Source organism: Aptenodytes forsteri, unplaced genomic scaffold (genome assembly GCF_000699145.1).
Source record: "Aptenodytes forsteri isolate BGI_AS27 unplaced genomic scaffold, ASM69914v1 Scaffold132, whole genome shotgun sequence".
NCBI lineage: Eukaryota > Metazoa > Chordata > Aves > Sphenisciformes > Spheniscidae > Aptenodytes > Aptenodytes forsteri.
Genome location: NW_008795520.1, coordinates 5,258,619 through 5,275,785, shown reverse-complemented (window position 1 = coordinate 5,275,785; position 17,167 = coordinate 5,258,619). Strand labels below are relative to the sequence as shown.

Here is a 17,167-nt window from a genome sequence, read left to right as displayed (position 1 = left end):
GGTAGGGCTGCGGACCCCTGCCTGAGGGGAAGGAAAGCAGGGGTCCTTCCTGTCGCGGGCTGGAGGAGGCGGTGAGGGCGCTTCGGAGAGGCGTGGGGGAGAGGGCAGCTTCGGGCCGTGTCTTCTGCAGCCTCCCCGGCGGAGAAGTCTGGGGATCCCTCGCTGAAGTCTGTAGCCCACGTCCTTCCTATTCGATACCCTACGGCTGCTACTTGCTGGGATCCAGCCCGGGGCCGGGTGGTTGGGTGCCTCCCGTCTGTGTGGCCCCGGTGCTACAGTGCAGCCCGGGGCCGGGTGGTTGGGTGCCTCCGGTCTGTGTGGCCCCGGTGCTACAGTAAGGGGAGAAGTTGGTTGACCTGGGAACCACTGGTAGTACCCTATATAATGGTCCAGCTACACAGAGGAGTTGTTTAATCTAGCTAACACTGCTTGCTGTTGGTGGGGTGTTGTGTTGAGGAGCTCTGGGTTGGATCATACCCTCGGCTTTAGGCAGAAACTTTGGTGTCCTTATGAAGTCGGTGAGAAGCTATATGTTTGAATGGTAGTATCGTTGCCTGTCCTTGGCTTGTGTTTAGGTCGTGTCTGTTTGCCCACACTACAGAGAAGGATGAGAACGCGCCTTCTTTCTGTAAACTGCCTTCACAGCTTCAGAAGGACAAGTGTCTGTAGTTGGGAGTTTGCTATTCATCAGCAGTATGACCGTGACTGAAATAATAGCTGGTGTCAAGAAGGGAAGGATTTCAGCTAGGCCAAAGACATTAGAGTGAGTTTATATGGAAATATGATGTCCACGTGGAGCAAAATTTGTCTTCTGTATCTGATTATTAGTTTTCTTATATTTTCTAAATTTCTGCTTTGTATAACATGCTATATTCGAAGTGACCATCCAAGGCAGTGAGTAGAGTAGTCTAGCATAGATAGCTTTTATTGCAATTTTTTTTGTTGTAAGTTGAGGTTTTCTCAGGTTTAAAAATCCCTTATTTTAGTAGCTATTTTAGTGTAACTAAATGCTAATTGAATTGGGATTCTTAAAGAAGCCATTAACAAACTGGCATGGTTTTCTTATGACGCTTGGCAGAGAGATTGGTTGTTGGTATTTCATAAAATTATTAGCATGTTGTATTCAGAGTTTAAATACCTAGAGTTTGACTTGCGCAGAGAAAAGTTAAGCTAGCCATAAGTTCTTTGAGTCATGTTACCTATAGCTTTTCTCTCATTCTGCAGCTATGGCTAAGATAAACACTAAGGAACAAAACAAGTCATCCCAGGTGGTCTTCTAATTGTTGAAGCAATTAAAGTACAGCAACCTGATAACACTAATAAGGTTGTTTGTACGAATAGACTGCTTGTTAGTATATGAATTTATTCAGGTTTTTCTTAATGTTGAAGTGCTGAATACGTTTCTCTTTCCAGATTTCATAAGGAGAAATTGATGCAGGTTGGACATTGACCTTTTCTTTTGAAGGGTTGATTTATCTTGGAGAAGATAAGTTAGAAGTTTATCATTTCCAGTACAGCTCTGGTATCTGTACAAGAACCAAACTAAGTTCGACAATACGTGGAAATACTTTGTATAAGCATATTGGAAATATAGAAGAAATAGCAGCTATTCAATGTCAGACAACTTCTTGAACACAAATTATAGTAGGCTAATGCTTTTAGAGTTTATAGCAGAGTTCAAAGTAATTAACAGATGAAAAGAAAGCTTGATACTTGGCCATAGTGATAAAAGTTGTGATAACTTACAGTACAGTTTGGCTCTATATTTGTGGACTAAGTTAACTAGTATAGTTCAATTTAAAAAAGGCAAAATACCAATTGTGTGAATAGCAAAGTAGGTCTTGCAATACGTAATTTTAACTGTGTAATACACTGTTCTTATTTTGGTGTCTCCAGTTTGAAAAAAATCACTGGAAGATGCAGGTGGTGACAAAAATGAAACAATTTTCTGCATGTTCTTAGAGTGTTCCATCATTACGCAAGTGAGAGCACTGAAGACTATACCTGGACTAATAAAAAACCTCTAACTGGGGTACTTGAAGCCTGTGTTGCTGTTGTATTAGTGTGCTATGAACTGACTCCACTGATGTGCAGTATTGGTATTTCATATGTGCTGTCAAGCCATTTTATAAATTGTGGTTTGGTACAGATATAGCATAGTTTAATTTTGGAGCATGCCTTCCAAGGAAACATTGATTTTGCTATTTTATGTATACAGGGAGCTAACTGTTTCAGTTTTGAAAAAGTTGAGAGAAAGAAATGGAGAATTTAGTTTGCTTGCTCTTGTTACTTTAATTTTTCTCTTAATAATTTCTTAGACCAGTTCTAGTTTTTGGGGAGGGTTTATTTCTGAAACTTTGTAATGTTCTGAGTAACTGTACTGCATTTTGAAAGATGTTCTTAGGATTGAGATTTTATCAGGGACATCTGGCAAAGGTGTGACCTCCATTAGCTTGCTATCTTAGTTGAATAAAAAGACTGCAGCTTTTTATTTTTCTGTGGGGATTTGTCACTGAGTGTAACTACTGCATGTTTATTTGGGACATTTTCCCCCAAAAGAGTATTTTCAGTTTTGCTTAGATGGTAAAAATATGTTTGTAAGCAGGTGGTCATCGAAATAGTTTCCTACTCTTTATCTTCTGAGTCCATAAAAAATTTCTTGGATCTTTCCTACTGCTTTCAGCTTAATAAATGGTTGCTCTTCACATAAGGTTTATCCTGTTTATACAGTTTAATAATATTTGAGCAAAATGCTCAGTTATTTTCACTCACAGTTATCTTTTTGCCTTTTTATATTATAAAGAAATGTACTGCTGTTTGTTTTGTGGTATGGTGTTACTTGTAAAGACTGCAAAATTAATTTCTGCCTATGTGTGACTGATAAGAAAATTTGAAATTTTTAACAAAATCATTATAGATTAAAATGCATGGGGTTTTTATTTCTGTAAGTATCAATAATAACAAGTTTTGTCTTCTGACTTTGAAGTTGGCAGCCATGTGGGCTATGAGCTTTCTTGGCTTTGTGAAAAACCTCTAATTGCACATAGGCTCTTTCATAGCTGTTTGCCCAGGTTTGAAGTTAGATAACATTAACAAGGCAAGCATAACAGCATGGAAGACTTTGGGTGAAGTAACTTCCCTTCAATGAGTTTTACTTCATTGCCGTATCTACTCTGCAGAATTGTGACAGCCTATTTAGTGCCTCAGGAAAAGCAGGATCTACAGGAGGTGAATTTTCTACTTAAATGCTTCATTGCCATACCCTCACCTCTTTATTCTCATAGGGGGTTGGGGGAAATCCATTTTCCAGGCCTCCTTTATGCTTCATAAAAGAGCAGAAGCCTACAATTCGGTTTCTAGTGATTCTTTTACATCAAGCTTGATTATATAAGGGTATCTGTTCTGTAAAGTAGTGGAGTGATTTATCATGCATAAAACAGATTAGATGATTTCATAATCTCATCTATGTGAAATCTGTGGAGGGGAAAAAAAAAGCCACAAAATATTTATCATCTGCTTTTGCACATAACCTTTTAATAAGTAGAAGTTCTTCTAAACCCATGCAAGATAGAAGATGTGTGGGCTTTCCTGTTTTGTGTGCTTTCTAGGCCATCATGTATGTCGATGAATTTCTGTCTGGCTGAAGAATAGTAGTAGTTAACCAGCAGTGTTTGGTTCCATTCCCTTAGATATGGTCTATAGCCTTCAAACTTACATTTGAAAGGCTTTTCAAACATGTTTGTAGTTGTTTTAAGAAGCTATGCTTAGGAGCAGTTAGTTCAGATTTAATGAAATTTATCATACAAATGTTCATAGAATCAGATTTTCAGTGTTTACGCCTTTCACTAAGACACTGACAGGGTCTCAGTAAAAGCGTTGCTGTAGCTTAGTCTACTAAGTTAGTTGGGCCTGTCCTCTCTGCTACTTGCACAGTCCTGCCTTCCTTTCCTGTGCTGGCAGTAGCGCTTCTGAGCTTGTGTGCACTCCTTTTCATAGAGGTGGTCTTTAGCTAGTGCAGTACCTTGAACCAGCTTGCTGTCCTGGCACAAGAAGAGGGATGGGACCTGGAAAGTTCAGACTTAGTTTCACAATAGATTTACAGCCTTACAATATAGGTGCCTGCACCTGGTTTTCCTAGTATTTACTTGTAGAATTTAACTGTGAAGTTACTAACTTCTTGGGCACAGAAGTACGTATTCCCCTTTCTCCCATGCCTCTAAAGAAACTAGCTGGAGTGTTCTTACGCTTTGAGAAGAATTAAAAAATAAGATGACAATGCATGATTGTGGGGGTTTTTTTAGGCAATTCAGCTAATGAGCATTTGGTGGGGAATACTTGGTATGCAACTCTGATGTGCTAATATACCATGTGTTCGTAGTTTGGAAAATCTTGCTGCTCATTCTGCAGAAGGTTCTATATGCTGAATCTGTCAACAAATTTCAGGGCTGAAAGTATTAATCTGGCTAACATTGATTCAGCATCGCATTTGGAGGTGGACTTAAGCTTAGAAAAAGTGCTAACGTCTGTTATTTTCTAGTTCTGAGTGTGTAAGGTATGTTGTAGAGTATTTTAATGATGAGAAATAAATTATTTGCTATGGAACTGCATTTCTTTTGACTGCCATCTTTTTCTCTTTAGAGGATTTTTCTGTAGTTAATATTGCATTTCTTGATTAAAATAAATTTTTGTGTATTTTTTTAATAGCTCACGGGGGTCCTAGATGATTGCTTATGTGACATAGAAAGCATCGATGACTTCAATACTTTCAAGATCTTCCCCAAAATACAGAAACTGCAAGAACGTGATTACTTCAGATATTACAAGGTACAATTAGAAAGGATTTTCCTGAATAATTTAAATAAAATCCAGAAAATATAGGGAGGATTACATATCAAATTACCTTGTCTATATTAAGTTGTCTTTTAGAAGCCCACAGCTCTTTAATTTGGTTGTAGCAGGTTTTCAGTCCCTGACATTTATGTTGGTAATAGGTCGTGTTTGCTGTGTTAATCTTGGAGTCAGTGACAGTAAATCATGACTTCTTTCATTCAACTGATAAGTGGTAATTTTAAAGGTAGTATCTTTGTACTGCTGTATCTAGAAAAGGATTGTATATTAGCAACTTTCTGACAATGTGCAGTACTTGTCTTCTAAGAAATGTGTGTAATTTGAAATGGAAATATTGCAATGATTTCCTTTTCTTATAAGTTGCTGTCTTAGTTCTGATTTTAGTGTTTGCTATCTAGAGAACCATTATTCCTTTGAAAAATAGGTAAAAATATTCAATTTTCAAGTAGTACGTAATATCAATTTTTAAGACTTTAAACATTTTTTTCTCTGTATTAGAATCTGATGAGCAAAATAAGACTTTGAAGTCTGATACTTCTGTTTTCAGATATGCTTAACTTGAAAATAAGGTTGCATTTTGACTGTGCTAACCAGATGGTTGCCTGCCGCTGGAAGGAGATTACACTCCTTTTAGGGCGGACCATCCTGCTCCTTCCCTGCTAACCAGATGGTTGCCTGCCGCTGGAAGAAGGAGATTACACTCCTTTTAGGGCAGACCATCCTGCTCCTTCCCTGCTTTTAGCTCTTGGGCTTGTCTGACTGTGCATTAGGCCAATGCATCTCTTTAACCTAAGATTTTTAGCTTAGATGTTTGGGTTTGGTTGTTGGGGTTGTTTGTTTTTTTTCCTTTTCCCCAGGATGTAGTAAGTTATCTACCTGATCTGGAATCAGACAAGTATTAAACTCGTGCAAGAGGGAGTTATGAATGTGAGGAAGGAGAAAAAAGTGCTAGAATCTTCCCTTTGTAGTCTGAGCAAGCAGTAATGTGTAACTTTACCCTGAATCTCCTCCTGCTACATGATACAGTTCTAGCTTCACTTTTCAGGAGAAACAAGTTATGTGCAACTTCAGTGATAATACAACACATAGTAGTGGTAATTAGATTCTCCAGAGGCACAGAAAGATACAAAACAAAGTATTTGAACAGGAGGAGCAACAGGTATACAAGGTTTTATACAACAGTAATTTAATCCTGCAAATTTAGAGCTAATCTTCATTTCAACAGCAGTTCTGCAGATCATACTTTAATGTTGTGTTGCAATCCCACCACATCTTTCATACTGATCTTCCTAATAGATGGGCAATTACAAGGGCCAGTGTGCAGTCCACCCATCACCACACATTATTTAGTACTTTCAGTTGTGATAGAACAGAATTTGTGTTGAACAAGCAAACTGAATAAGTAAGTCAGAACATTTTTCACCCTTTCCCCTCTGAATAAGCAACAGTTTTTTTGATGACCCTGCACAGAATCATGGAAGTGCTATTAAGCACATAGATGGATGTGGAAATTGTGAGGATAGGCAATGATCATCTAGGTCACCTACAGTGTAGCTAAATACTGAACAAACATGGGGGGAGTATACTTGTTCTGGGAGTGAAAACACTCCTACTCTGAAGTAAGTTAATTTGTAATAGGAATTTGGATCATGAACTTTTGTAACTACAGTCACAGTATTCCCATTGTGTTACTAGTTCACCAGCCATAAAAGAACTTGAACTTTAATGTATAATACTGAATGGACTAGCTAGTTTTTATTTAAAGGCCAAAGAAAACTTTCTTTTTAAAGTCTTGCTGAAATTGTGCTAGGTGGTTTCTAGATAGTTGGTGGAACACTTCTCAATGAAAGAAATAAAGGAATAAAAGATTTTGTCTCTGTATAGTTTTATACATCAAAACACACAAACTATGGAAGCCTTATGATAAGGAATCTAACTTTTAATGTGTGACAAGTATTGAATAATACTCTAAATGATAATAATGAAATCTAATGTTTCAGGCCCTGAAGAAAGTAGAAGGATGTTCTGTGTAGTCAGTGCATGATTGGTACTGATTAAAGTACAAGTGTTATACAGCCTCAGTTTGTCTCAGAAGTGTGTGTGCGCATGCTGGTTTTTAGTGCTCTTGAATCATTCTGGGACTAGTATATCTTGATTTGCAGGTGTTCTTTCTAAATTAATCTGCAGTTTAGACAGCAGTATTCTTTTATTTACAGTGTTTCTCTGTGTAAGAACAGCGACTGCCTAGTAACTTGGATCTTCCTAAGTATGTTAGCATGTTTTATTGTTAGAGTTTACTTTGAAGAAGGTTGTAGTCTAACTATGTTAGCTGGTCTTTTTTTTGGTAGAAATTGGTGGGAGGGGCATGCTTTATGTAATAGGTCTTATTGTGAAGGTGATGTAAAATGTAACACTTTTTTGTGCTTTATTTAAAAAAAGATGATGAGTGAACACATACAAAAAATTCTAAAATTTTACATTTTTTTTTTCTAGGGATGGTGTTTGTTGATTGAATAGAGGAAATGGGGAGGAAAAAGCAACCTAAAATCTCTGCTTTTAATGTATCTGTGCTAGCGGGGCTTGAACTGTAACTAGAAGATAGTTGTCATCACTCCTAAGAAGTTGTACTATCTGCTTAATGTCTTTTTAGGTTTTTTTGACTGCGGAATCTCTTTTAACATTTTAAAGCTGAATTTATAATTCCCAGTCATGCTGAATAAGTACATTAAAATGGAAATCTGGAAAACAGTCTTTCCTTCAGATGTTATATAGCAGTTAGCTTTGTCTGCATGTTTTGAAAATACAGAAAGAACTTGCTTGCTGAAAGGTTTGGTAGGGGAATTTAGTATAATAAAGGGCAGTTGAGCAAGTCAAACATTAAGTTTTGCTCTTTGGGGATCTTTTGTGGTATTGACAGAACATTTGAAGAGGGAATTATTTTTGTTTTGCTTTAATTTGGGTACGTGGTGCCACAGAACAATTTATCCTTCAAGCATTAAAGGTTGTTTCTTTACTTCTGGTACATAGCTTTGGTATTTCTTAGCTGTCAAAATTAAGAGAATAGACTGGAGGGAGAGTAATATCTGGCTATAATTCATCTCAGATTCTTCATATTGTGCCTGCTTTGTATCAGAAGCATATTGATCTAGTTTTCCTTATGCTTAGTGTATTATGTATAATGCTGGGGAAAAAAATTGAATTTTATTCATATTTTTTTATTGCTGAGGCTTTGGTTTGACAATTCAGTGAACATAGCCATTGGGCTTCTATTACTGTATTCCCCCAAAAAACAGGCCACTTAAAGCAAATCACTGATCCAGTATAAATGTACTCTGCCAGTTAAATGTGTTCAAAGCATAAAGGTTTTTTTTAATGGAATAATTGTTCAAGACGGCTCAGTGATTTCAATTTACTCCAAATTAAAAGATTAAGTAGTGTGTTTCTTTTATCGTAGCCAGAACCCTTCAAGTACCACATGCAGTGGACTCCAAGTTCATCAGAACATGGGATTTAGAGTTCAGTTGCCAATTCTTTGCCTAAGGGGCTGCTCTGGCACTACTGTACTAGATGTTTAAGCTTTGTTTCCTGACTATGTTTCTCCTTATGTAAAGTGAAAGTATAGGATATAAATTACATTAATTAGAAAAATGTTCCTACACATAAGGGGAAAACGTGTTTTTCTGAAGACTAAATTGATGAAGTGTTTAGTCTCAGTTTTTTAACCTATTAGGTATAGTAACACTGTTCTTTATAGTGTGTGACAATTTACTGTACAGCTTGTATGTATTTTTTTCCATAAGCTAGCATAAGGATTAGTTTTCTGACTTAAGATTTATAGATCTAAATAATTTTTATAAGCACATTTATAATTCTTAAATTTTTGTGTTGAAACTGCTCTAGGGCCTGATGCCATCCTTGGGGTATTAGGCTTAATTTTACAGTGCGTTTTATAGAACTCTTGCTGTGTCTGACTACAGAATCAAATTCAATATCTGCAACAGTTTCAAATAAGAAGTGATATATCAAATAATTCAGGATGTAGTTAGTTGGATATAAGTAGTGACTTCAGTTGAATATCTTCATGAATAGTATTTATCCAGTGAAGAAAACTAGTACAAGCTGTGCTAAAGGAAAACAAAGTAAAAGAATAAAGTAATTTTTGTTTTGTGTGGTTTTTCTTTTTTTACTTTGAAAGTTTTAAAACCAACTTTTTATCTGGAAGATAGTGGTTGCTACAAAGGATAAATGCTTTGTATTTTATTTGTAATGTTAGATTTCAAAGATGGTGTACTTCTGCAGTGTTTCTGGTTGATCATGCAGGAAAACCTTTAGTCTGTAGTCTTCAGTTAAGGAGTGATGAGGTCAAAGTGTTTTTTATCACTAATGTTTGTTCGTATGTATAAGGCTAATGTAAAGGAAAGCTGGCATTTTTTTTTTCTTCACTGACTCTCACATTGACATTCCAAGTGAAGTGTAGTAAATTGTTTGAGTCCTTTGCAATGTCGTATATACTAATGTGTGTGGTACTCCCTGCCTTTATTGTGCCATTTGATGACAAATAGGAGCACTAATCATTACAGGATTTGCTGGTAATGTTTCTGAAGTGGTTTCTCTTCATTATTTATATTTGTACTGGATCAGTTCTATAATTTGAGGCCATTATGATACTCATTCTTCCTTGACTAGCTATGATGTGTAGTAGTGATTGCCAGTTTTTATTGCTTGAAATCTGAAATCATCCAAGCGCTTACTTGAATTAGTAAACTTGTGCACTAGTCTGTCCTCCATCAAATGTATTTTCTTGATCAGTATAGTACAAGTACAACTGATTGTAAGTACAACCATTTTAGAGCTGCATATGTCTGATTTGCCTTCTTTTTAGTAGTTCATGTACTGCTTTGAAGTTATATTAGTGGCGAGAGATTTAATTTGTGCTTAAATATACTATTATACTAGACCAAACCCCCACAAACCCCCCAAACTTAAAGTACTAAATTTAACCCTTTTTCCTTGTATCCTCTCCTTTAATTTGAAAGGATTTCCTGATACTGAGAGCTCTTTCTTTTAAAGTTGCCTTGCGTAGGTGTTGATTGTAAACTTTTGGTTTTGTATGTTTAGGTCAACCTGAAGAGACCATGCCCATTTTGGGCTGATGATGGCCATTGTTCTATCAAAGATTGTCATGTAGAGCCTTGTCCTGAGGTATGGATCAAATAATATAAAATAGAAAAAGGTTATTTGGTTAAAAAGTTTGCTAATTTGCAGTGACTAATACTATACTTAACAATATTTACTAATGAGAACTTAAATTTAAATAAAAGAGTGACAATAAAATTATTTTCCCTTTCAAAAGCAGAAATACAACTGAAGTATTTTAAGGTTTTAGTCATTTTACCAATAAAACAAATGTCTTTTCTAAACTCTAGCACTGTTCTGGATATAACCAGTTGAGAAGGTAAAGGAGGAAGTTAATTATTTAAAAACAAGTTTGCTTTGACCTCTGTAGGAGTGATATTTAATTTGTAGATTTTCATCAAGCATAATAATTTCTATGAACAGTGTAAAAACTGTGATTTATTTTTTGTTTTTAGAGCAAAATACCTGTTGGAATTAAGGCTGGGAGCTCTAATAAAGTAAGTAGTCATTTATTTTCTAAGTTCTTTCTGATTTTTTTTTAATCTTAACATTATAGTAGCTGCATGACTTTTTATTACAAACCTTCAGTCTTGGCATAGTGGTGAAATTGTTAACATAACCGATCAGTTCCTTTATGTGGCTTTGCATTTTTACTTTTATGTATAATACTGTTTCTGACATAGCTGGTACTGTCATGTCATTCTGAGTCTGTCATAGCTTGAGAGCTGGTGCAGACTGAATCAATGAATGACCAGGGACAGCAGTACATGGCCACAGAATGCCTGGTACAAAATTCTTTGTTCATTTCTGAGTACAGGCCATCTTCTATAAAGCCATAGGCTGAGATGCACAGATGCAGTAGCAGTGCAGTCTTTTGCAAGAATCATGTATAACCACAACCTGTAATATTAAAAGAACCTGAACGATTACATGTAGTTTTGCTATGTCTAATCTTGAGCAGGTCATTAGTCTAAAGATGATTTGGTCATTAGTCTAAAGACATTCATTAGTCTAAAGATGATTTGGTCATTAGCCTAAAGACAATTTAGGCTAAAGTGGTCAGTGCAAGCTTAAGTAGTCAGTCTGTGCTGTCGGCTTTTGCTTGCTTCTCTCCAAGCCATCCTTCCTAGATCACCAAGTGATCTTAGCAAAGCCAAAAAAGTAAAGAGGGTATATATGCCTAGAAAAGAGGTCAGAGCAGAAAGACAAACAACCCTCCCCTGCCCCCAAATCCCGAACACAGTGCCCAAGAATAAGGATTTTGGCAGTTGATGGGATAATGATGCCCAAATGAGAGATCTCCCTGTTGAGTGCCTTGGCTGTGTGGTAGACTCATACTTACTCTTGCTGAACTATCGTATCTCCATCCTCCCCAGTACTTTCCACCTCACTGGGCAGCCATAGTTGCTGCTTGCCTCACCTGAGCGTAGTTCACCGTACCATAAATGACCATTGGCATTAGGTTTAGACTTTATGCCAAGAAAGATTACCAAAGATAGCTGAGAGGAATACTTCATCGTGAATTGATGACTTCTGTGTCCTGCTGTCATGAACAGTGCAGGCAAGTCTGTCCAAGCTTTAGCTCCAGAGGAAGTCCCATCTCCTGGGACTCAATACATAGATTGATAAGCTCACTCTGAAGTAAAGTGTGCCTCTTCATTTAAAAGTTTCTGGTGTTCAGAGTGGAAATATCTTTCTCACTGACATGACTTAAATGTCAGTCATTCACGGTTTCAGCACAAGCAACAGTAGTTGTTCTGGGAAAACTTTGGCACTATCTCTGGGCAGAAGATCTTGAGTTTTAGCTGGGTAATCTGTTGCCAGTTCTCTTTTTCATTGACTCTGTTCTCTTCCAAGGTTGACTGTAGAGAAACTGACTCCTGGAATACCATAATGCCTCCTAAAGAGGCATTTTAAGACTTTTAAAGACTGTTTTAGAAAGGATTCTTCTCGTAGGCATTTGAGCTTCCTGATTGATTAATCTTGAGAGCCATAAGTAAGATGTTAATTAGTAACCAAAAAGTATGCTGTTCTTAAGATACTTCACATGAGTATATTGAATTGGACTTTGGAAGTGAAAAATCAGCCACCATTGGCTTTCACTACAATAAAGAAACTGGGATAGCTTCTTTCGGAAGCTATCATTTGCTAGTATATTTGCTACAGTTGTTTCCTTTGAATTGCCTTATAGGTTGTTGCAACCAGCTACAGTACTGAAAGTTGGGCAATTCTGCATCTTTAATCTGTAGTAGAACAAAGACGCTAATATCTGCTGCTTCTCTGTCAGAAAACGAAATATTTCTGCAGGAAAATTGTTGTCAGGACTGACATAAATCTTACCTACACCATTTTCTTACTTATGATTCAGTTAAAGATCTTTCTTGGAGCCAATTAAAAATTGACAATCTCATTTAATATCCCTTTTAAGGAAACATCAAACTCATCTTAGTATGAATGTTGAGCTTGTAAACTTCTAGCTTTATTTAGGCTCTCATGGGGGATTTTTTTGTTTGTTTGCTGAACCATAGAGAGAACAGTTCTTCTTTTGAAAGCTCATCTAGCCACAAAGACACTTCCACAACTTCCCCACAGAAGTGTAATTAGCAATAGAGGATCTCTTTTTAATTCTTGGCACCAACATAAGCTTTTTGAAATGGTGCTGGAGAAGCACAAAGTAGTTTCCCTTTCTATAGTCCTGTTTCATTTGAGTGGTGAACACATTTTGGAGGGCTAGACATTAAAGAACTGTCATGACAGCTGCTGTATTAATCTTTGAAGCAAGGGACAGGCTGCAGTAACTGAAGGTTACAACATTTAACTTAATATTTTACTTCCTGCCCACCTCTTTTCTGTTTTCTTCCAGAAACTGCTCTTAGGAGATCCTGCTTTGGCAGGAACAGATACTTTGTCCTGATCTAGTCTGTGGTCACAGAGCACTGATCTGATAGCTGTTGCTATTAAACACGGGAGAACAGTGAAGCCTGGAAACATGTTTTGAGACTTGAATGTTCATTCTGTTTGAAACCTTAAATTTAGGATTATATTCTTGGCAGTAATTTTTTTCACTTCAGGGTAGGGATTGGTTTGCAACTGTAGACATGCAGAATGTTTACTTCAGTATCTCAGTATGTTATTTCATCAGCAGTATCTGTTTCATTTTAGGTCAGATCCTTGTTCACTTTTTTCCATTTAACATCCATATGATGGATGCCACACCATGGCAAATCCAAGAAAATTGAGTGAGAAGTTGCTTCTAGAGTAAATATTTGTTATGGGCAAGGCCCCTAACAAGGTTTAAATTATTTGGGTTTTTTAATCTCCTTCACTTCTTTGGTCTTCAGTAGGTTCTGCTATTTTTCCTTGTATTGGTTCTGGCAAATGCATTTTTAAAGCAAGTTGTTTTGCTTATTCATCTGAACAGTTTTAATTAAATCCTTTCTTTTTTGAGAAGTACTGTGATATGTATTGTGGTGGTGCTTTTGCTCTGGCATCTTGACCACAAGTCTGTCCTCAGAAATGAACTATTCTCTTTCTTTTAAAATTTATAAAATCATTGTTGTTTGCTATTTCTGAAGGGTTGACCAAAGCCTTTAGCTTACGTTTTTATCTTGAGCTGGTTTTGGATAGTAATCATTCATGTCAATATGTATGTGCCCTGAAGTGAAGGGAAGCCAGTAGTTTAGCTTTATATAAGCTATCAGTTACTTAACATTAAATAATTCTCTGTATTTCTTAAGGACTGTGATAAGGTAGAAATCTGTGTGAACCTAAGGCTCAGTCTGCGAAAGAAAAAAACACACACATATAAAACCCCAAAACAGAAACCCCAAAAAAGAGGAAATTGGGTTTGTTTATCTTTTAAGAGAGCACTGATACTATCTATTATGTTCCAAAACTGTCAGAAGGATTTTTTGAGCTTTAAGCTGACAGATTTAACAAATCCCCTGCTGACATAACCATATTATTGTAGAATAGTGGAATTTAATCTTTAATTCTTCAAATGTTTCCCTTAGAAGTATTCTAATAGTAAGTCTATTTTAGTGGATTACTTTTTAAAAAGTACTGTAGAATCAGAGTTCACCTTAAATACTTCAATTCTGGCTTTAAAATAATCAAAATTTGAGTTCAGCTTGAAAAGCCTCTCTTCCAGACCTGTGCACATGTAAAGAAAGCCAATGAACAGGATTAAATGAAACATGAGGGGAAAATGGCCAAAACTGATACATTTTCCTACTGAAATGACCAATGAAACTTGGGGTATGATTATGTTTGCAAAATACAAGGTACGTTTATAAGTATGACACTGCTTGTCTTCCAAGGTCCTTTTACAAGAATGTAAATAACCATATGAAACACTTCAGAACTCCATTAAATTTAAACAAAACAAAAAAAACAACAACAAAAAAAAAAAACCAAAATTTTGACATATTTAGCTGAATTTTCTGTGGTAGTTAAATTAGAGCAGCGAAATTGGCCTGATGAAATTTAGTGAAGAAAAATAGAAATAAGAAATGTTCCAGAATTACTTACTGCTTCTAGAATCTGAGGATTTTCACTGATACTAGCCAATTAACTGCTAAACCTAGAAATGCCTTTCACAGCACCTGTTCTCAGAGAATTTTAGGTAATTCATTTGTATATTAAATATGAACTTTTTTACAGTATTCAAAAGCAGCAAATAATTCCAAAGAATTGGAAGACTGTGAGCAAGCTAACAAACTGGGAGCAGTTAACAGTACCTTAAGGTATGCTGTGTTTTACAACAGTAGTATAAAAATAGTAACAAAGGAGCATTTCATTTTGTCTGTCTTGTTTTTGCAATGTGCTGGTTTTTGTTCTTCATTCTTTCCATAGCCCATTAGAAAGTAAATGTGAAATGATGCAAGAACATCTGAAGGTAAAGGTGTTAAGTGATAACTAGACTTTTTTTTAAAAAATACACTTTGCTATTATTTGAAAGAGGTATCTTACAGCATCAAGAGTCGGAGGAAACTTGCAAATAAACCCACCTTTTTTTCTACTTTTTACCAGCATCAGTCTTTGTTCTTGATGACTGTGCTGGATTAAGGGATTCTGTCCTGCTCTGTCCCTCTGTTACACTGATATGCCTGTTTGTGATCATTTAGTGAACCAGATCAGGGAGCTTGTGAGTTACTTTCGTTGTTGGCAAAGTTATTTTTAGCTTGGATCAATTCCCTGATCTTGCTTGTTGCATGGCACGGTCAAGGTTAGGTGGGAGGAATTCTGCAGGATGGTGTTGCCCCTGAGTGGGAAAGTGTGTGGAAGAGCACTTAGAAAAACTTGCATTCTACTAGATTCCCCACTTCTAAAAAGTAGAAATAGAAAAATCAATTCGTTACTGTTGGTGGAGGGGTGTGGTGTCTTTGGCCACAGATTTCAGCAGTTCTACCTGATAGAGATGCTGAAACTCTTTCCTGTCATCTGACAAAATGGGACTGCCATGAAAAAGCAACTGCTTCTGCCTGGTGTGCGGTGTTTCAAACCAAGCTGGTTAGAGCCCTTATTCAAGGTTTTTTAGGGGAAATAAGAAACTATTAACTCTCTTCCACTCCTGTAGGCAAAAGAATAAATATGAGATTGAGTACACATATGGAGAGCTAAAGAGAATGCCTTTTGTGAGAGTAGGATAGACGATTAAAGTTGGGAGAGGGCAGGTAACGGATCCTGCAAGTGCAGGAAGAGTTTGTGCTTTGTAGGCAAACCTCCATGTTCTCTACCTAGCAGTGCATCATCTTCATGGTTTTGGGTTATTTTCCTTTATCAGCTGTATTTCTTGTGATTATCAAATCTTGCCTGCTAGTAATTACTGGAGAAGTTCCTCACCTAATGCCAAGTATAAAGTCTCCTATTATGATTTGGCAGAAGGTTAGTAATGTATCTTGTTATAGAATTGCCTCTGTTTGTAGAATTCAGCTAGTACTAATTTGATAAAACGGAATAGGTTGTTTTCATTATTTCAAGGTGCTTCACTGCACCCTGGAACAGAGTTCCCAATCTTAACTTTGCTTGTGTTTTGCTGTCAGTAGTGTGGCATCAGTAGTTCTGTGCTGCACATACGTGTAGGAGAAAGCATTCAGCTTTTGGCACTGTTTGTGTTTTATAGTGTGGGAACTTCAAAGTACTTGTCTCTCTGGTACAGTACACCTTTGAAAATGCTAGGGTGAGTGGAATACCGTTATTGTTTAAAAGGCTTGAGACAAATCATATTCATAGAGTAATTTAGCTTGGAAGGGGCATTTAGACATCCAGTCTCTCACTAAAAAGCAAGGCTAACTATTGTAGATCTCATTGAAAGTACAGGTTATGAAAATACAATGATTACCACCCCCACCCCCCCCGAAGTGACAGCTGCTAAAGTAGTACTTTGAAAAGTGTTTAAAATGTATGCTATAAAAGTATTTTACCAAGCTCTTACTGAGGGAAGAGAAGTCACTGCCGCTGCACAGTTTGTTCAAATAATGATGGTGAAATCTTTCTTGCTGTCTAACATCAAGATGACTTTTTGAAGTATTGCAGTTGATGCCTGCTTGGATCACTGTGCAGCTAACAAGCGGTAACTCCATCTATTCTTGAGTTTCAGATATAGTAATTCAGAATTCAGTTCCAAGTTAACTACTATATGTGGATTGTATTTCTTTCAGTAGCTCTTATTGATGTCGTTTATTTAAAAGTTTAAAATCGAATGTATTTTTTTCCCCTCAGTAACCAAAGTAAGGAGGCTTTCATTGACTGGGCAAGATACGATGATTCACAGGATCATTTTTGTGAACTTGATGGTAAAATGTTTAAGCTTTTTCAGAGTGTTTGTTTTATTTGCTGTCTCTTAAAAAACACAAAAGATTATAGTTTCTCTGCAAATAACCATTTTTTAAAAGTTTTAATTTTGTGCTAAATGGAGATGTGACAGTTCATATCATCTTACATGCAAAGAATGCAGTTTTTTACAAGGAGCATTTGGTAGTCTACACAGTGCACGTTCACTGTTACCTCCTGTTAGTATAGTGAACAGGAGACTTACGGAAATAATCAAGAAGGTAAACGGGAGGGGGTTAGCATATATTTTTTTTAAAAAGCTTCTTCTCACAAAAGTTGCATCTAGCACAAATATAAGACAAATTACTTGCAGCTGATTCAGTTTCTTACTACTATATTATCTTTGTTG

At 36.5% G+C, this 17,167-nt stretch overlaps 1 protein-coding gene across 1 annotated transcript in view; it reads left to right on the top strand.

The window, feature by feature from the left end:
• Positions 1-17,167, top strand: part of ERO1B (endoplasmic reticulum oxidoreductase 1 beta) — a 42,513-nt gene that overhangs the window by 9,925 nt on the left and 15,421 nt on the right. Inside the window, exons 2-6 of the mRNA XM_019472709.1 lie at positions 4,705-4,824; positions 9,967-10,050; positions 10,440-10,481; positions 14,647-14,729; positions 16,708-16,781. Coding sequence (XP_019328254.1) covers positions 4,705-4,824; positions 9,967-10,050; positions 10,440-10,481; positions 14,647-14,729; positions 16,708-16,781 — 403 coding nt within the window. The remainder of the gene's footprint in view (positions 1-4,704; positions 4,825-9,966; positions 10,051-10,439; positions 10,482-14,646; positions 14,730-16,707; positions 16,782-17,167) is intronic.